At 33.5% G+C, this 20,677-nt stretch overlaps 1 protein-coding gene across 50 annotated transcripts in view; it reads left to right on the forward strand.

Annotated features, from left to right (window-relative positions):
- The window catches only part of MYCBP2 (MYC binding protein 2), a 286,856-nt gene that overhangs the window by 207,414 nt on the left and 58,765 nt on the right, over positions 1 to 20,677 (forward strand). For 18 of the 50 annotated variants that reach the window (XM_054252281.2, XM_054252282.2, XM_054252287.2 and 15 more), the window contains 2 exons: positions 2,721 to 2,900; positions 17,454 to 17,555. The exons of 10 other annotated variants lie outside the window; for them this stretch is intronic. In XM_054252281.2, the coding sequence (XP_054108256.1) occupies positions 2,721 to 2,900; positions 17,454 to 17,555 (282 nt within the window). The remainder of the gene's footprint in view (positions 1 to 2,720; positions 2,901 to 17,453; positions 17,556 to 20,677) is intronic. 22 more of the 50 variants (XM_054252297.2, XM_078342035.1, XM_078342098.1 and 19 more) reach the window with 3 other exon arrangements.

Raw genomic sequence — 20,677 nt, forward strand, 5'->3', positions numbered from 1 at the left:
AACTTTCTCAAATGATCCATATAAAATCAGAATATTACTTTTAAATAATATTAAGTAATGTTACACATGAGCTTTAAAAATTTATGTGGTTTTGAATTTCTAACCCAATAATCTTAGTTAATTTAAAATTATATAAAATAATACATTTGGTTTTAGTTATCTATAATAAAACCAGAAAGTTAAAAAAGAAAAAACCATAAGCCTATGAGTATAAAATATATACAACTGTTTTGACTTCATTAATGGAAGAGACCAGCATCATGAACTATCCAAACAATAGTTAATTTTGGAACAATTTATGCTGGAGGTTCATCAGAAATTGCATTTTTATGTGAATTGACACACTCTTGTTCTTTCCTGTGTACCTGATCTAGACTCCTTCAAAATCAGCCATATTGTCCACAGGTAACATACAGCTGGGTCATGGGTAAGAGGGAGCAGAGAGCCTATGTGGAAATAATTGTACTTTAAATTGTATTTAAGTTCATTAACGGGACTTGATTCCAAGGGACAAATACAGTAGTGTCATTATTCTTGACTTGCAGAACAAGTGAACAAATAAAGTAGTGAACAAAATACAGATTTACATCAATGTATAAGAAATATTCCATTTAAAATAAAACTTCTTCCTATTGAATAGCTTCATTACTTTCCACAAAGTATTTTATGAAGGAAACCTAGCCACAGGATTTTTCTTTTTACTCCCTTGGATTGGCCTATCCCGTAGGATTGGGTATTAACCTGCTCACTTACTTTGGGTATCTGATTTCCATTAATTTAAGCTAGATCTTCATACTTACGTAAATGTTTGGTGGTGTTTACTTTATGTCCCTTTCTCTTTTCTGTTGTCAACTCTTAAAATCTCAGCATTTGCTTACCACTATTATATCTCTACATAGCAATGTTTTAAAGCCATGTTTAACACAAGTTGTATACTTTCAGTCTTTGAAATGTCTGTCATTGTACTGATAGCTATCATAGTAAATCAGACATTAAAATGTAATTTACTACAATATCATTAAAATAAATACGAATGTTTAGGAGAGACAAGCATTGCCGAGAAAATTTGTTACTATGTAGACATAATAAAGTATTACTTTTCACCCCGTCTCTACTAAAAATACAAAAAATTAGCTGGGCATGGTGGCGCATGCCTGTAATCCCAGCTACTCAGGAGGCTGAGGCAGGAGAATTGCCTGGATCCAGGAGGCAGAGGTTCCGGTGAGCCGAGATTGCGCCATTGCACTCCAGCCTGGATAACAAGAGCGAAACTCCATCTCAAAAAATAAATAAATTAATTAATTAAGTATTACTTTTTCAAATTGTGATTTTGTGAATATCATTCAAAAATAGCATGCACCATTGCTGGGTATAGTGGCGGCTGCCTATAGTCCCAGCTACTTGGGAGGCTGAGGCAGCAGGATCACTTGAGGCCAGGAGCCTAAGGATGTAGTCTGCTATAGTTGTTCCTGTTTATAACCACACATTCCAGCCTGGCTAACAGAACAGGATCCTGTTTCTTTAAAAAAAATATTAATAATGACCATGCTCTTGTTAACAAGTTTTTCAAATATTTAGATGGAGCAGAGAAATATTAAGAAACCTAAACTTTATGAAATATATGACTTTATTATCTGTAGCAGTTTAGCTGTTAATATTGTCCAAGATCAAAGAACTGCTTTTTATAGTTTTTTCCTTAAAACAGTATTTTAGAAAATCCTTCATGAACCTAAATTTTTTCCTATAATCTACAGCATTTATTTATTATTTTTAAAAAAGATATATAACTCATGTACACAGTTTTTTCCATGTAACTCTTTCCCTTGTAGGCTTCAGTTGAAATTTTCGCATATGAAACTTTATTATATTTAGGAAATATGAATAGAAAGATACTACTCTCCAGTTTTTGCATCGCCTAGTCTGGATATAGTTCCCTCCCCCGACCTCCAGCATCATTTAAACTATTTAATGTATATATTCTCACAAGGAGTTATCATCCATCTAATTATTTCGTTATCTTAAAAAATTTTTTTTGTATAATCTTTTGGTACAAGGAAAAATGTTAGAATTCATATTTTATATACTATTCAAATTAGGTAGCTCATAATTCTTTTTGTCATAGGATTTATAGATTTTTTAATTATTCATCTAAGCAAAATATTTTATACTTTTAAAGTAGAATTTCTTTGGCAGTAACAACTTAAAAAAGAAAGTATTAATGTGTAATTATAATGTAAACATGTTGCTATGTTAATAACATGCTTTGCCCCTTTAATTCTGCTTTTTAAAGAAGAACTGTATATTTGCTTTTTTTTTGCACGAAATATACTGCTGATGAGGCAGGGTAGTGTTAGTCATCATTGGGAGCTATGGAGAAGGCATCATTTACTTAGACCTTCATTTATATATGGACTATATTGAAGCAATTTATCATAGATTCTTCATAGCACCTTTGTTCTTCCATCAATATTCAGAGACGTTATATATGAATTTAAATGGATTTGTTTTTGTAGATGGGCTTTTATGTAAGATTTGGTGGGGTGCTTCCATTTAAAAAAAAGGCATGCAAAATTTAGTCCCTAATTTGGAGATACTTAATAGGCACTAATTTTCACTCATTTCTGAATTGGCATGGTTTTATTTAGTGTTTAACTTGATCTGAATGTCATAAAGCACCATTTACGTTGCCATTTTGGATGTTAATGAATAATGAGTTGTAGTTTTGACTGTTTTACCTACTGCAGGTGACCAACTGAGTGCCATATTGAATTCCATTCAGTCACGACCCAATCTCCCAGCTCCTTCCATCTTTGATCAAGCTGCAAAACCTCCCTCTTCCCTAGTACACAGCCCATTTGTGTTCGGACAGCCCCTTTCCTTCCAGCAGCCTCAGCTTCAGAGTAAGTCTGTCAGCCTTACCTGCCTCATCAAGCATTTCTGAAGCTTTGTTCTGAGTTGTTTATCAATTAATAATTAGTTATCAACTCACCTGACTGTTTTTTTTTAATTAGGATGTTATCCCCTCCCACATTTTTCAAATATTTAAGCTATTTCAAGCTAAGACATTCTGCAGCTAAGACATTTGCTTTAATCACAGATTTTTAAATTGAGTAGTTATTAAAATATGACTATTACGCTTTCCATTTTAATTCCAGTATAAGCAATTACATACTACAAGAAGACATGTTAAGAAAGACATTTTTAATTTAAAGTTGATTTAAAGTTCATATCCATGACTTTGGTAAGCATCACTTAGAGGGACAACTTTCACTGGATTTTTGTTAACTTCAAGATGTCCCAAAAGGATAAAACCATTTCACTGTATCACTGGGTAGAAGAGAGACTGTACTTGTTTGGACAGCTTTGTTAGTTTTTTTACATGAATTTGATATCTATGAAATGTATGGCAATTTAGGTTTCTCAGCCTCTCAAATTGTTGTCTCCTGTCTTTATTTTTTTGTTGCTGTTCCTAATATGTTAAATTGATCGTTTGATTCCAGTTCTGCCTTTTAGGATTGCTAGTCCTTCATCCATGATAGTACTTCACATTGGTTTGGAAAGGAGACCCAAACAAATTATATAACTGAGGGTTCTTTTTTTCTTATAACCTCTTGAACCTTCCACGTAAACTTTTCAAAGCTCTATCCAGTATGACAACAATGTACTCTTCTTGGCATTCAGTTCTCATGTTGACTATTCAATAAACACATTAATTGAATGAGCTAGTTTATGAAAGTCTCAGCTTGTATACCATTGTTCGGATTCAAATGCACAACCCCTTTGCTTTGGTAAAGTACATTCGCACTTGGGTCTAAATTATTTTACTACAAAAATACATTAATAAGTGTTTTTAGAGTCATGTAAAATAATGCTAACTGGTTTAGTTTTTGTTAAGAACTAGGGTAGTATGTAGCTAGCAAATGATATTATTCATTACTTTATCCACCTTAGGCAAAGGGTATACATGAGTATAAACTTTTCTGAGTTTCCACTATCCATTAGGAAAGTTTAATTGATGAAATTACTTAGTTTGGAAATATGAGTACTATCAATTTCTAGCTTATCATCTTCATTTATGTATAATATTCATTTGAATATCTGTTAGGAGAATAATTTCAAAGAAACAAAATAGTGTTGTGTGTGAGATAGTTTTTTCCTTCCACAATAAATATTATTTCAGAAGAATGAAAGAAGTGAGAAGTTAGTTTATTAATTTTGTGGTACATCAGACTTTTTACATTTAGATATACTCCCTAGGTTTCAAGAAGTTTTAAAGGTAAGGACAAGAGAAAAAAACATAAAGGAAAAACATAAGGATCAGTCAGGTAGAAAATTTATATTAGAAAATTTTAATTCATTCATATTCAAATTCAGTTTTAAAAGAAAAATTGCCTATGTCAGAGCAGTAGCAGACAGAAGAATGAGGGCGTAAGGAGAACCTTTTTGTTCTATCTAAAGAGTCATTGCAAGTCTTTACAAAAACAAGTGTAATTACTATTTTTATTTTACCAAATTTAATAAAATATTTCAAAAAATAAACAGTAATAAAAGTTGATTCATCTCTTTCAGGGAATAACAGTTTTCAGGTGACATTGTGCCAATATAATCTTATGCATACGTGTTATCAGTACCACCACTTTATTTACCATTCTCCTGGAACAAATTTGAAATCATGGCTTAGCTATGTTTCAATTACCAATTTTCAGAATCATTACTTGCCTATAGTCCAATAATGGAAATCACTTAGGTCTTGTTTTAAACATCTTATTTGCAACATGTCACTAAAGTTTAACTTTCATATTCCAGAAAATGGAAGTCTTAATCTTTAGCATAACAAAAAGTATAGAATCTGAAAATAGTTTTAACTTTTTAAAAGAATTCAGAATTGTATTTTTTACATCATGTTAGGAAAGGTAAATGTGGCAGAGTGCCAAGATTTGTTAAGACTCCCCAAGCATGAAATTCTTCCCTGAACCTCACTGCCACGTATCCCACTAGCACATCAACCTATACTTGAGAAGATGGCTTATTCATAGTGAACTTCCTATGCCATTTAGTAAAATGAGAATCATTTTGGTCTTATACTTTTGTGATAATAAATAAATCATTATGTAGAAGACCATATTTACTAAATTTAGTTTATACTGATAGTTACCACTGTATACTAAACACTGTACTTAAGCACTTTAATGCATCCACATTTTAGATATTCTTACCTGTGTTTTACAGAGTAGGAAACAGAGGCTTAGAGAGGATAAATGATTTGCCTCAGAAACATACATAGTAAAAAGGCAGAGCCAGAACTTGAGGTCAGTTTTGCTGACTACAAAGCCTGTTTTAAATATTCAGTCTTACCTCGGTAAATAATACAAAATCTACTCATATATGTATATATAATTTACATTTAAACTAGGTCTGGCATCTAGAATATTAGCTTTGTTCAGATTGATTATTTTTCTTTTTGTAGTTTGATTTTTTTTTTTAATGTAGTGTTAGTTTGAATGGAGAAAAAAAAGATTTCCTTAATGTCATAACTGAAGTTCCTGGCTAACTAGAAAAATTCTGCAGAGACATACCTAAACTGTTCCATGGTTTAACTTCATCTAGCATTTCTGTGAGCATTATTATCTGTAAATCTTTGGTTTTTTTTCTGAATCATAGTTTTTTTTTTTTACTTATCTTTGGAAATTTAAAAATAATCTGGCACATTGCGTTAATTCGTTAACTTTTCTTTAGAATCAGGCAACGCTTTATTCCACAAAATAGAATGTTTGGTAATTTTTAAATTAGCAAAATTATTTGATTTTATATATATGGGAACTATTTCAACTGTTATTCTAGTGAAGTAGAATGTTACAGAATTAAAAGTTAACAAATTTCCCTTATCATGTATGTGTACCGAGACATGAAAAGTGTATATATAGAATTTTTCTTTATTGTTCTATAATTTACTTTTTTATTTTAAAACTAGTTATTTAGTTTTTAGAATTGGTAAGCAATTTAGTGATAACATTTTAGTGGCCACCAAAGTGAAACATGACATATGTGGCTCCTTTCTTCAAGAATATTACATTCCTTATTTTCATTATCCTCATTTTTTTTGTAAGATTCATTTTATGTCCTGTACCTTCTGGCAGTGTCTTACACATCATAGGCATTCAAAGAGTGTTAATTGACTATAGGTATTTAAGATTAGCAGTTGATCGATTTAAGATCTTGTGTTTTCTATTATGATAGTCCAGTGTTTACTCAGAGGACATCTTCAAAGAAGAGAATTTATTTCTTTCTCTTAGTAATTAAAGCCAACTATACTGTGATGATATGATGTATGATAATTGTGGATTTATAGTGATTGAATTCTAAGCAAGATTCTCCAACTGAAAAACTGTATTGCAAATGACTGCATTTAATATAGCATTTTATCACTTTCTACCTACTGCTCAAAAGGCTGAATAGTCCAGTTAACTTTTATTTATTTATTTGTGGTAGAAAAATGGCAAATAAAACTGAAGACAATTTACTTTTCTCCCAGATAGTTTTTAATATTCTTTTTCATTTTTTAATGTTTTATTTTTAATTTTGATGGTACGTAGTGGACATCTCCCAGCAATTTTAAACATGATATACAATATATGTCAAAATCCACAGTACTGTTAAGCACAGATATGATACCTTGCACAGATAGGGTACCTTGCAAAAAGAGTTTTTCTGTTATATTCATAAGTCACATACTTATGTGGTACAAAAAAGTTGTTAAATGTGACCCCAAAATCCATTTGGATATCTGTGTGACTATTTACATTTGAGAATACGAGCACACTTGTGTTTACTTAGCTTGTAGAAATGCAGTGGTGGAAAGACTTTCAGCTCAGATTTCGCCTCCAGCTACTTACTAGCTCTCTTTAAGTGGCCTGACAGGTCTGAATTTTTGTCAACTCTTCATAAAATGGGATCCCCAATAAATGTTATCTTTTGATATTATTATGGCCTTTTGATGCAAATACTTAATATCTCTCATGCTTCGAGGAAACTACAGAAAAAGTTCCTGTCTAAGAGAGAGCAGCTTATTTGAATTGCGGGAAGGAATTTAGAAAGGGATAAAGCTTTCCTATTTTTGCAACATAATTTGATTTATTGTTTTAAGATTAATTCTTAATGTATTTAGACTACATTCAGATGTTAGTATGAATGCTAGTATTAAAGCCAGGTTTGTTTGTAAAGCTTAGACTGAGTCATTTCTACCCTGCATCATCATCTCAGCACTGTATTTGTCAGTTTGTTGTTTGCGTCCTTTGAAGATAAGTGGATGAAGCACTTGCTTTAGGAAGGAGGACCTGTGGGACTTAATCCCTGTTTTAGGAAATTAGGGTGAGTGTTGTTTCAAATTTTGAAGTTCAACAAAGCTTTTCCTCTTGACCCTATAACATCTGTCACAGCAACCAACGTATTTATTTTAGTTTTGGGTCTAACATCTCCAACATGCATACAAGTACGAATCATTTTAGGCATGGGCTTGAATTTATCTTCACTGAGCTGAGCTGTCTTCTCAGTGGCATAAAAGCCTTGACCCAGGTATTTTGTTTTGGTGCTTCATCAGCGATTTATTCATCCACCTTTTACTTCATCCTAGGAATTCAAACCACAAAGAATTTTTTTTTCTTTTCTTTTTTTTTTAATTGCATTTTAGGTTTTAGGGTACATGTGAAGAACATGCAAGATTGTTGCATAGGTACACACGTGGCAGTGTGATTTGCTGCCTTCCTCCTCTTCACCTATATCTGGCATTTCTCCCCATGCTATCTTTCGAAGAATGTTGATGTTACTTACAAGACATTGTGTCCTAGTGTATTCGTTTTCTTTCTCCTGACTTGATCTGACCTTTTATCTCTCCCTCTTCCCCTACCTCTTTATTGGCTACTGCATTTATTTCACCCTTCATTACCATCTTTCTTTAGATGACTTATTCATTCTTCCATTTATTCATCTGCTTTTACTAAGTATTTACTCTGCTAGGTTATGGTGATGAGCAAGATAAAGAAAACATGATCACTGATCTTGAAGGCTTCTAGAATATTGTAAGAGATAACCAAGTTAAAGAAAAACGATGACATGTTTTAAGTGCAACAGAAGCAGTATTCACAGGATGCAATGGAAGCGTTGGAGAGAAAGCTTCTGGCTCAGCTAGGAGAATTAAGAGAGGCATTCAAAACAGAGGCCGCTTCTACTCAGAGTGTTGAAGGACTTGTAAGAATTTATCAGGCAAGGAGGAATGGAGATGAGGAAGGCGGTTAATGGAGCATTCCAACTATAAGGATAGCATGAGCTACACTACAGAGATCCACTGAAACAAAAGTATTTATTGAGTCCACTTACATGCCAGGCAGTGTACTAAGTGCCGGTCATGCAGAGAGCCGGTTTAATAATGAAACTCCAAAGCTTGATTAGAATAGGCTCAGGAGAAAGGGGGAAAGAGAAATTGGAGACAATGAGTATAGAGAAATGTGTCAAGATTTGCTGTAAAGAGAAGATACTAGGAGAGAGGATATGATCTGAAAAGGTTTTTTTTTCTGTTTTGTTAATAGAAAAAAAAAGTATATCAAGGTGGTTTTCTAAAGAGAATAATTCAGTAGAAATATTAATGATGCAGGAGGGTGAGGAGAATTACTGGCACAATATTCTTGTACAGAAGAGGGGATGGAGACCAGGCACAGTGGCTCACACCTATATTCTCTGCATTTGGGGAGGCCAAAGAAGGAGGATGACTTGAGGCCAGGAGTTTGAGACTAGCGAAGACAACATAGCAAGTCCTCGTTTCTGTAAATATAAAAAAATAGCCAGGCATGGTGATGCACACCTGTAATCCTAGCTATTTGGGAGGCTGAGGCAGGCAAATCACTTGAGCCCAGGAATTCGAGGCTGCAGTGAGCCATAATTGCATGCCACTGTACTCTAGCCTGAGCAACAGAGTGAGACCTTGTCTCATATATATATATATATATATATATATATATATATATATATATATGATAAAGAAGAGGGGATGCAGTCCAGTGCAAAGTGGAAAGGTTGGCTAAATAGGATCACAAGTAGTTATCCATCATAACAAGCAAGAAAGAAGAATGTATATTATTGGGAGCTCTTTTTTCTAAGTAAAATAGGAAGAGCTATCAGCTCAGAGTTACCATGGAGAATCTGCATTGATCCTTTGAGGAACGAGAAGATAGGAGATAGTAACAGCTAACATATGTCAAATATTTATCACATGCCAGGCATCATTCATGCAAATAAACTTTGATTCCTGTCCAAGAACATAGTTGATTTGAGAAACTTCATGCATGTGCAGCTTTAGGTCACGTAGTGACAGTGTCTCAGACTAGAGAAGATGGGGCTGGATCGTGAAGGGTCTTGTAAGCCATACTAGTTTACACTTTATGTGTAGTGAATAATTGGAGGGAGCACATGGAGGAAATAGTTCTGCAGAATTTTAAATAAGAAGTGATATGATTGGTTTTCCATTTGTGACAGATAACTGAAAATATTATGTAAAAGGTCCTGGAGAAAGGGAGAATGTTGGGAGGCAGGGAATTGAGAGAAGAGCTGAGTAGGGTTTAAGCTAAGATTAATTGCAGGGAGAATGCAGAAGAAATATTTAGACAATAGAAGGCTTAAGACCAGCATGGACAACAAAGCAAGACCCGGTCTCTATTAAAAAAAAAAAAAAAAAAAATTAACCACTGGAGTTCAAGGCTGCAGTGAGCTAGAATCCAGCTTGGGTGAACAGAGCAAGACCCTAACTGGGCACGGTGTCTCATACCTGTAGTCCCAACACTTTGGGAAGCCAAGGTGGCAGATCATGAGGCCAAGATTGAGACCCTCCTGGCTAACATGGTGAAAGCCCGTCTTTACTAAAAATACAAAAAAAAAATTAGTTGGGTGTGGTGGCACATGCCTGTAATCCGAGCTACTTGGGAGGCTAAGGCAGGAGAATTGCTTGAACCTGGGAGGTGGAGGTTGCAGTGGCTTGAACCTGGGAGGTGGAGGTTGCACTGAGCCGAGATCGCACCACTGTACTCCAGCCTGAGCGACATAGCAAAACTCCCGTCTCAAATTAAAAAAAAAAAAGGACGTGACATGCTGATTAAAGTGAGGAGCCAGTCTCAAATGACACCCACTTTTATGCCCTGTTTTGAAAGATCATATCTTACCTAGTACCAAGAATGAAGAACAAAAACAGCTTTTAAGAAAAAATGAGTTCAGTTGGGTAACTTAGCTCCAGTTGGCTGTAATATTACTTGAAATTGAGAAACATATTTAACATTCTCATAATTAAGGATGGCATTATTGACTGAGAAGTTGAAAATATAAAATTATTCATAATTACATACATTTTTATTAAAAAATGTATTAAAGCATTCTCATGATTTTGCACTTAATTTAGAAAGGATTAGGTTTGCCCTTTGTTATTCTCTCAAACTTCTGTCCTGTTTTCCTAAAGTGTATCTCATTACTTAAGCTGAACAAAACACAGTGTTCATTTTTTATAACCAGACTTCTCATCCTTATTATTAGATTTTCTTTCCTTCTTTGGTTTATTTAAGAAATGTGCATCATCAGCAGCCATTATGTCTTTTGATAGCATAATTAATTTCAAGTGTTCAAGGGGCCTAAGAAGTTATCCATCTCTCATTTTGAGATGAGAGAACTTGCTGCCTTGCCCAAAGTCATAGCGGGCAAATCTAGGACTTGAACATGAGAGTCTGCTAACTCATTCCAATGGTTTTTTTCCCTACTACATCTCAGTTATCTTACATATACTGAAAGAAGTGAGAAAGACAAGAGGTCATTTAATTCAGCCTTGTTATTTTATACTTTAAATCCCTCAACAACATCCCTGATAAACTTTTGTCAGGTGGGTAATTAACAGTATCTCAAGGCTGTTTTGATTTTTTTTTATTTCTCAGTATTTGTTAGAGCAGGGATCTCCAGCCTCCAGGCCGCAGACCAATACTGGTCCGTGACCTGTTAGGAACTGAGCTGCACAGCAGGAGGAGAGCATTACTGCCTGAGCTCTCTGCTTCCTGACAGATCAGCAGCAGCATTAGATTCTCATAGGAGCGCAAACCCTAGTGTGAACTGGGCATGCAAGGAATCTAGATTGCAAGCTCCTCATGCGAATCTAGTGCTTGATGATCTGAGGTGGAAGTTTCATCCTGAAACTATGCCCCTAAACCCCCACTGTTTGTGGAAAAATTGTCTTCCAAGAAATCCTGGTGCCAAAAAGTTTGGAGACCATTGTGTTAGAGAACTAAGGAAACCCTCCTCCACCTGCGACGTAAGAATAAAGGAAAGAATGGAACAGTTCCTCTGTTTCCTTAGTTAACACATAGTCCCATTTTGAGGCAATGAGTTGCTGGCACCTGCTTTTTCCTTCTTTCTCCAAATAGTACTTTAAAAGTATCTTATCCTAAAAGCACTTCTGGTTTTGGTTTAGGGTTTTAGCTGTCTTTGTGCCAAGTAAGCATTGTGTCTTTCTCCGGATGTCCCTTTTAGAGGTAGGAAAGGGTTATGGTTAATGCTAATCACTTGCTATCAAAATGTCTGATTTCTCTGATATATAATTAATATATTTTCCTTTGCAACTAATAAGCAATTTGTACAGCATATCCAGTCTTCTTGTGTCTCAAATTAATGCTTGGGAAACACTATCTGTCTCTTCTTGTATGTTGAAGTTATTCTTTCTAAGACTTAAGATACATACCCATCAAAGTATGCTCAGAATTTTTGTCTCAGCTATTGCACACCCTGAGATGATACACTTTTCCTAAGTGTTATTTTCCTTAACCATATTTACTTGAGATTTAGAAGATATTCAGTAATATGCTATCAGTATGTTTTCTTTAAGTTCAATTATGTGTAGATGTCATCTAGAGAAACAGTGCATTTTGGAGGGGTATTCACTTTATGTGTCCCGTCTTCCTTTCCACATTCAGATCATGTGGATTAATGTTATCGTCTAGTAAAAAGCTTGTTTCTAGTTTATCCTTAAGTTTAAAATGTCGTTCTTTCATTCTTTTAGTATAATTCTTATAGTATACTAACATTTATGTAAATAAATCTTATGTAAATACTAACATTTTATGTAAATAAATCTTTAATTCTTTTAGTATGTTAACGTTTATGTTAATCTTAGTTTCTGTTCCATGTCCTAAGCTCCTTTACCATTCACATAATTCCATATTTCTTCTGATAAGTTTACTATAAAGAATAATACTGGATGTATTGATTATGCAGTACTACATCTAAAGCTGTCAGTAAGGAAAAGATGCCATAGCTAAGAGCATATACGAATCACCACTGCTACTTTATGTTTATATTTATTTTATTTTTATTTTTTAAATTTTATTTTATTTATTTATTTGTTTGTTTGTTCGTTTGTTTATTAGAGACAGAATTTCACTGTGGTGCCCAGGTTAGAGTACAGTGTCACGATTTTGACTCACTGCAACCTCCACTTCCCAGGCTCAAGTGATCCTCCCACCTCAGCCTCCCCAGTAGGTAGGACTAGAGGCAAGTGTCTTCACACCTACCTAATTTTTGTATTTTTTGTAGAGATGGGGTTTCACCATGTTTCCCAAGCTCATCTCAAACTCCTGGGCGCAAGCAATTTGATCACCTTGGCATACCAAAGTGCTGAGATTACAGCCTTGAGCCACTGTGCCTACCTCTGTCACTTTCTAAAAAATCTTGTGAAGCATTGATAGAAGTGGGAATGATAATTACACTTAATTATGCTTATTTTTGATCTGCATATTGTTTGATTAATCACATCTTTTGGCCAAGTTGAAGGCAGAATTTATATATTGTCTCTACAAGGACCAATAAACAACTACTAGTTTTTAAATATATTTTAAATAAATAATTTAAAAATTAAGTTCCCAGATATTCTCAGCTATTAAGTTAGACCTAACTATTTACTGCTTCTTTTTTTTTTTTTGAGATGGAGTTTCGCTCTTGTTACCCAGGCTGGAATGCAATGGCACGATCTCGCTTACCACAACCTCCACTTCCTGGGTTCAGGCAATTGTTCTGCCTCAGCCTCCCGAGTAGCTGGGATTACAGGCACGCACCACCATGCCCAGCTAATTTTTTTTTTTTTTTTTAGTAGAGACCTGGTCACCGTGTTGACCAGGATGGTCTCGATCTCTTGACCTCGTGATCCACCTGCCTCGGCCTCCCAAAGTGCTGGGATTACAGGCGTGAGCCACCACACCCGGCCATACTGCTTCTTATAGTAGCCTATTGCTGTCAAAAATATCTGAAGTTCTATTCAGGGCGAAATAGAAATGCACAATTACTGAGATTTAAATTGAGTGAGGAAAGTCAACAACATTGTTCCCATCATTCTACCATAAATGTGGCAAAATCTTACTATTTGTGACAGATCTATAGAATTTGATTTTCTTGTATTTAAAAAAAAATAAACACATAAATATTGGTACGTATAGCATGAACAGAATACAGTGCTATTTGAACATTGTCATAAGACTTATTTATAAAACTTCCTCAAGCTCTTCCCAATATCTTATTAAGATTACATCTCAGCTAAGGTGGGAGGAGGATGAGGATTGAAAAACTGCTTGCATCTAGGGTGGGAGGAGGATGAGGATTGAATGCTTGATTAGGTAACAAAATTCTCTTTACAGCAAACCACCATGATACACAATTTACCCGTGTAACAAACCTACACATGTTTGTTACCCCTTGAACCTAAAATAAAAGTTGGAAGGAAAAAAATTGGAATGCAAAAAAGGAAACCGAGGAAGAAAAAAGATTGCATCTAGTTGTTTTACTAAGACTGTAAAATTTATGACTATTACACATCCTCCTCAGGATTGAGAACTAAACAACATGAGGAGCACAATTACATGCCAAAGATTATTTTTGCCTATTGTTGTTTGTAGCATCTCAGTGGAATGTCTTTGAAAAATTTTTTTATCAATATTATCTCACCTGCTGTGAGTATTGGTGACAGTGATATATGCATTGTGATTAAACACCTAGCCTCCTGAATATAATGTATTTTCGTTACATTGTCCTTCCAAATAGCCTCTTTTTAATTCTTTTAATATTGGCTGCCAGTAATTTAACAAATTGTTATTGAATGTCACAGCTTGATTATAGAACATAGTAAGAAATCAACAAATTGAGCACCAAACTGAATTTAATGCTAAAACGTACCCTTTTAAAAAATATTGTATTACTGATTTTGACTTGTGAAATGTAACATTTCCAATCATTGCTTAATTGTTGACTCAACACTCAAAGATGATATATGCTACTTTTAAAATCCCAAAACCCCAGCTTTGTATACTGCCATCAGGTGATGACAGGTGTCTTGATTCTTCTAGGTTATGGTTCCAGTGATAAGGTTAGGGTCCTGATACAGCAAAACTATGATTTGTCTTTGTTAAACTGAAATGAGAATGTTTTCCTTATTAGAAAAGTTTACACTGCTTTATTATTGTTATCAGTACTTAGAGAAGACTTGAAAAGTATAATTTACAATGAACTCGAAGTTTCTATGTCTAGGAAATGATATGACTCAGGGAATTGGTTTTTTGGGATCCAAAACAAAGAAAACAGAATGACCCATAAAGGACCGCTGTGGCTCATGTATGTAATCCTAGTACTTTGGGAGGCTGAGGCGGGTGGATTGCCTGAGGTCAGGAGTTCAAGACGAGCCTAGCCAACATAGTGAAACCCCATCTCTAGTAAAAATACAAAAAATTAACTGGGTGTGGTGGCGGGTGCCTGTAATCCCAGCTACTAGGAAGGCTGAGGCAGGAGAATCACTAGAACCCATGAGGTGGAGGTTGCAGTTAGCTGATATCATGCCATTGTACCCCAGTGTGGGCAACAAGAACGAAACTCTGTCTCCAAAAACAGAATCATGTTGTTTATAAGGGCAAACTATGGTGAACAAACAACATTAACTTCAAATGAGCACTGGAGAGAAAAATATCCTGATTCTTTAAAATTATTTTTAATATTATTCTCTTTAACTTAGTGATACCCAAAAAAAGAGTCAAAATTTTGTGAAGATGAGTATAATTGGTTGTCTTATCTGTATTAATAGGATTTTTTAATAGCATGATTACTTCTATCAAATGATTTTTAAGACATCAACTTTTTTCTTTTGTGTGTAGATATCAATGGTATCTCTTATAGATTGCTTCCCTTTTTTAAATTAAAAAGTATAAATCTCTATAAAAATTAACTATAACTTTATGAAAGTATGCTTAAACTTGAGCAGATTTTGTAAAGATTTAATGTGTGGAACGTGTTGTTTCTAGCAACAGCTTAATTTCTTTAGTCACTTAACCTTTTTTAGACTTTTCATTTTTGAAAATATTTTTTTTTCACTCTGAATCATACCTAGGAATCCCGTCTCTAGCCTTTGTAATATATTGAAAAGACTTGAAGGCCATTTTGCTCTCAAACTTTTTTCCAGCAGTTTGTCCTTAAACTTCTAACATCTTATCTTACAGGTTTCCTTGTAGTTTTTCACATTTCTGCTCATAAGTGCTTCCAATTAAGATGATATTCTTCTGATTTCCTATTCCTGTGTCTTCTTGCTATATGGGGTCTCCACAGATTTTTTAGCAGCCAGGCCAGGAGATTGTATTCCTTCCTATGTCAGCAGTTTGAATTCCCTTTGAATTAACTCTTTCATGCAGAGGCTGCCACGGTTCTAGTTTGTGTCTTGAAGAATTGTATCACCCTTCTAACTGATACTTTTAACAGTAGCTGCAAACGCTTTATTATATGAGGCTTAAATAGCATAAGAATTCCTTTTGCAACACCTGACATATTTTGAGGTTCATAGATTTGTTCAAAATGAAGGATGTGCAAAAATATTAAAAATTTAACTTTTTAAAATTTAGATTAAGGTGTTTTTATGCCATATATGTTGTTATTTACTCCTATTCTCTCTTCAACTCATTGCATTCGAGTTTTAGTCCCTATCCAGAAGCTGCTATAGTCAGTCTGTGATTTTTGTGTGGTCAAATTCAGTTGTCAGTATAGTGATGTCATTTTACTTAATTGGTCAGCAGTATTTGGCAGAGCTGGTCTCTCTTTCTTCCTAGAAACATATTTATTTACCTGCTGGAAGTTTCCTGCCTTACTGACTGCCCACTTCTAGTATCCTTTCTATATCCTCATCTATTTCATCATCTAGAAACGTCCCAGGGCTTTGGCCTCTTCTAGGCATCACTCCCTAAATGGTCTTATGCAATCATAGAGAATGACACATCTGTGGCATATGACTCCCAAGTTTATCAGCTCCTGATATGGTGTGTACTTAGTTGTTCATTCCCTTACTCCTAAATATAAATTCTATGAGAGCAGGGACTTTCTGTTCACCATTGTATCTGCAATACCTAGAACAATATCTGACACATAATACATACTCACTACTTTACATTGAATGACTTCTTAATTTATGAGTCATTCATCTTGACCGTCTTGAATCAGTCAAAAACAGTACTTCTATTATTTTAACAAAAGTGTGTGTTGGTTGTAGTTTATTTCACTAACACTAAGACAACTATCTCATTACCTGAATTTATTCAGCTCAACGGATTAATTTTGCTTTAATTGTTATGAGTTAAAAATTTTAAATACAGTAAGATTTTATAGATTCAGATAGAGTTGTTTTTTAAAAGACTACACTTTAAAGGTTCTATTAATTCTTTGAAAAAAGCTAAATTAAGTACTTCATTTCCTGAATAGTAAATTATTGACGTTCCTGACATTTTTTCAGTGACATACATTTTATTTGCTTTGTTTGTGTTGTGAGACATTGCGTAAATGAAATTGGTATCAGAAGTAGGATCTATAAAACAAATACTAAATACTGGGGTTAGTACTAACTTTTTCACTGAAGATGGACCCAGAAAAGTAGCCAAACACAATGTCACCTTGGGTTCATTCTGAGATACATACTGGAAAATTACAGTAAGGGGTTCATTCAGGAAATCAGGAGACAATAGGTTAAGCTCTAAGTAATAAAATTAACATTTCTTTATCTTTCACTATGAAAAATATATATAAATCTTTATTTAAATGAGCACCAAATTATAGAAAACCAAGCTAAAGAAATGTAAGTCTAAAATTAAATGTTCAGTTTTGATTTATCAGAGATATGAGCTTTACTAAGTTTTAAGTTAACAAATTTGGACATTAACACATATTAATCTAAATTAATTGATTTGACCTTTGTTTCAGTTTTAGAGAAATGTACTTGTTGAAAATTTAGCAGAATATAAACTATTTAAAATAACAGTTTATACTTGCATACCATTTGAAATGCTTTGTTTTTGCTTGTGTTCTCTGCTAAATTTTTTTCTGTTGAATCTGTGCTGCTTCTTTGCCAATGTTTTCCACTGTAGAATCTCCATCTCGCAACCTTGCTTCTCGTGAGCGCATTTACAAAAATTATGGTGTAGCTGGGCCTGCCTCTGCTCTCTCATCTCTGTCTCACAAACTGAAGGGTGGGTATACATGCTCATGGATGGGCCATTCTAAATGAACATAAGGGAGTTTCATTAAAGATGTTTCCATTCATCTCAGTCATTTTCATGCCATTCCATTTTTTTAAATTAAAGCTTACCATTTTATTTAAATTTGCACATGTTTGGGTAATTTATGATGTTCCTATTCAATATTATGATATAGATCATCCTAATTGCTGTACATGTTTATTACATCTCTAGGTTAAACAGTATTACTGTTATTTAATTTTAAAAGATCATGTGATCCTTAAAAAAATCATAAGTATATAAAAAGAAAGAATTACCTAATGGGGCAATTTTTTAAATCATTTTTATAAAAAAAAAAAGATGGTGTATGTGCAAGGCATAAAACAGATTTTTTAGTCTTAAACTTATGTAATATAAAAATCATTTTTGCTATTTTGGTCCTTTATGAGAAGCACTGATAATGAACTTGAAGTTTTTAAGTTTAAATTAGTTATTAGTACTTGTGTGTCTATTTATATCTATATGTAAACCTACCTGTTCTGTGTGGCATGAATTTTTCTAATATTATTTTCTTAGTGACTAAGTTTTAATATTTTAAACTTAGAAATGTTTAAACTATTGACTGTCAGCAGAATTTCAGACAATTTAAAAATATATTTTTGGTCTTAAATATTACATAAATATTTTGTCTTAAAGTATTATTTAATTAAACTTTTAAGACATTGTATAAAGGAAAATTTATCAAAAAGTAATTGTACAGCAATGGCTAATATATTGTATAAGTTTTTCCACTGATTACTGATTTTCTTTTTTTCTTAGAAATAGATAAAACAGCTATATGTTTCTCATTTATGTAATTGACACTATACATGTATAAATAGGAAATATAAAAATATAGTGGATAGTATTGTACAACCCGTGCTATATAGTGTATAGGATATAGTGCTGTGTATAACAGCATGCAGTATCATGTAACCTGATGTATGCTATATATCATGCCATGTGATATATACATATAATATGATATAATATGATCCTGATAATTTATGATTTTTGCATGAAAAAATATACGAGTCATTAGTGAATGAATACATTTAACATGTTGAATAACATTGCATTTGTTTGGCCTAAGTTTCTATCCTGTCATTATTTCTTTAGGATTCCTTTGAAGTTAGAAAAATGTTTACCTATTATCACTTAAATGTAAAAATACAGTCATTAAATAAATTAGGAGATGAATGTGAAAGTATCATGTATCATCTGAAGATTTTTTTAGCAAACTATTTGTTTATATTTATTGATATTTTAAACAGACACACCATAACAATTTTTAGTAATATTTAATAACATGCTGTAAAACATTTGAAACACAAATGAAGAAGATAAACATAAATTAGTTAGCACATGATCTTGCTACACTTAACAAGCATAATCTTTTTTTAATATATAGAATGTATTTTAGAAAAATAAATTTTTCAAAAAGATTTATCATTTGAAAAATATATCTGAGAAAGAAATATTTCTGCCGTTATTTATGTGCTTGAACTTCAACAGATATTTAGCTGTCACCACTTACAGATCTTAAGAAAATATTCACCACTATTAGAGCTATAATAAGGTATACAAATGCCTATTTCTTCTAACACTGTGTAATAAACTTCTTTGCTCACATATAACAAGTGATGTTCCTGATATTTGGCAGATTCCATTTTTCAGGCAACCACAGCAGCTGTTTTCATGATTAGTGAATACCTACCATCGTGAATGCATGCCTTCCTGGAATACAGGCAGCATCACCTTTCCTTTGCATGCAGCTGTTGTGCAGGTCAGCCACTAGGACACATCTGACACAGGGAAGAGGTAATCTTTGTCATGAACCCTTCCCATTATGTTAGAAATCCTACACAAGTTGTCCTTTTTTTAATTAATCAGAGAGAAAACCTCTTTCAGTTCACAGATGGATTTTTTTGGAGAGGGAGATATAAGAGGCTTACTACCTGTTTGTCTAGATTCCTATTATTTGTGGTTCAGTTTCTGAAATAAATGTGATGATAAAGGTGATAAACATGTGTCCAGCTGTCAGATTAATAACAAAGAACAAATACTCCAAACATCACATACTCGAATTAATGGCTTTGACTACTGATGTTTAATCTACCAAATATAATTTGTTTATCAAATTTGCCATATACTATTATTACTAGGTCAATAAGATGAGGTGGGCAGCAACTTTTTAAACTACTTTTGAACAATTTGAGAGTACTTATTCATAGATCACATCTGTTTATCTGTGCTATCCGAAGATAGCATTGATATTTAGAATTCTATATTGGGATATTTTTCAACCCTTTTTTTTTCCTTTTTTAAAATTTAGCACTGTTAATACCATATTTATTTAAAAAAAACACATAGATGATAAAGGAGGTTCATGATTGAATAATGAAGTTTTGCAAGAAACTAAAAAGCATTGTGTTTTAGTTACTTTTATTCATCCAAAGTACAGGAATAAGTATCCTAAATATTGGCATGTTGCAATTAAGCATTTAGTTTATCAATGTTCCCTAAATAACGTACTTGCCATACACTATTATTTCACCATAGAATTACTCAGCTTGCAAGCATCTAACCCTTACACATCAGTAACTACTGTCACCTCTGTCCTGTGGCCTTGGGAGCCTTAATTGTAAAAAGTGGACTCTTGGAGAATTTGAATACCTGGGAGTAGCAAAGAAAAAATTTAAGAAAATTGGAATGATTACTTATTCAACCAATATTTATTGAATACCTACTGTATTCCAGGACTCCTTCTGAGTATTACATCAGTGAAGAGTAACAGACAAAAATTTGCCCTTGACAAAGATGGGGGCAGATTCTCCAGCACTACTGTGCTGAGCCATAGAGAACTAGAGCGTGACCATACACAATTCACACATGCACGCAAGCATAAAAACATTTTGCTACGTCACTTGAATTCATTTACATCCTTTTCTCTTAAATAATAAAATAAAAACCTGCATTTATAACCAGTTAACAAATCCATCTTAATCTCCTAGGAACTCTCCTTTAAAAAATATAAATACTTCCAGATAGGTTTATGGATTTTCGTTTTTTTCTACCACTTGAAACCCTGCAGT

Source organism: Callithrix jacchus, chromosome 1, assembly GCF_049354715.1.
Source record: "Callithrix jacchus isolate 240 chromosome 1, calJac240_pri, whole genome shotgun sequence".
NCBI classification, from domain to species: domain Eukaryota; kingdom Metazoa; phylum Chordata; class Mammalia; order Primates; family Cebidae; genus Callithrix; species Callithrix jacchus.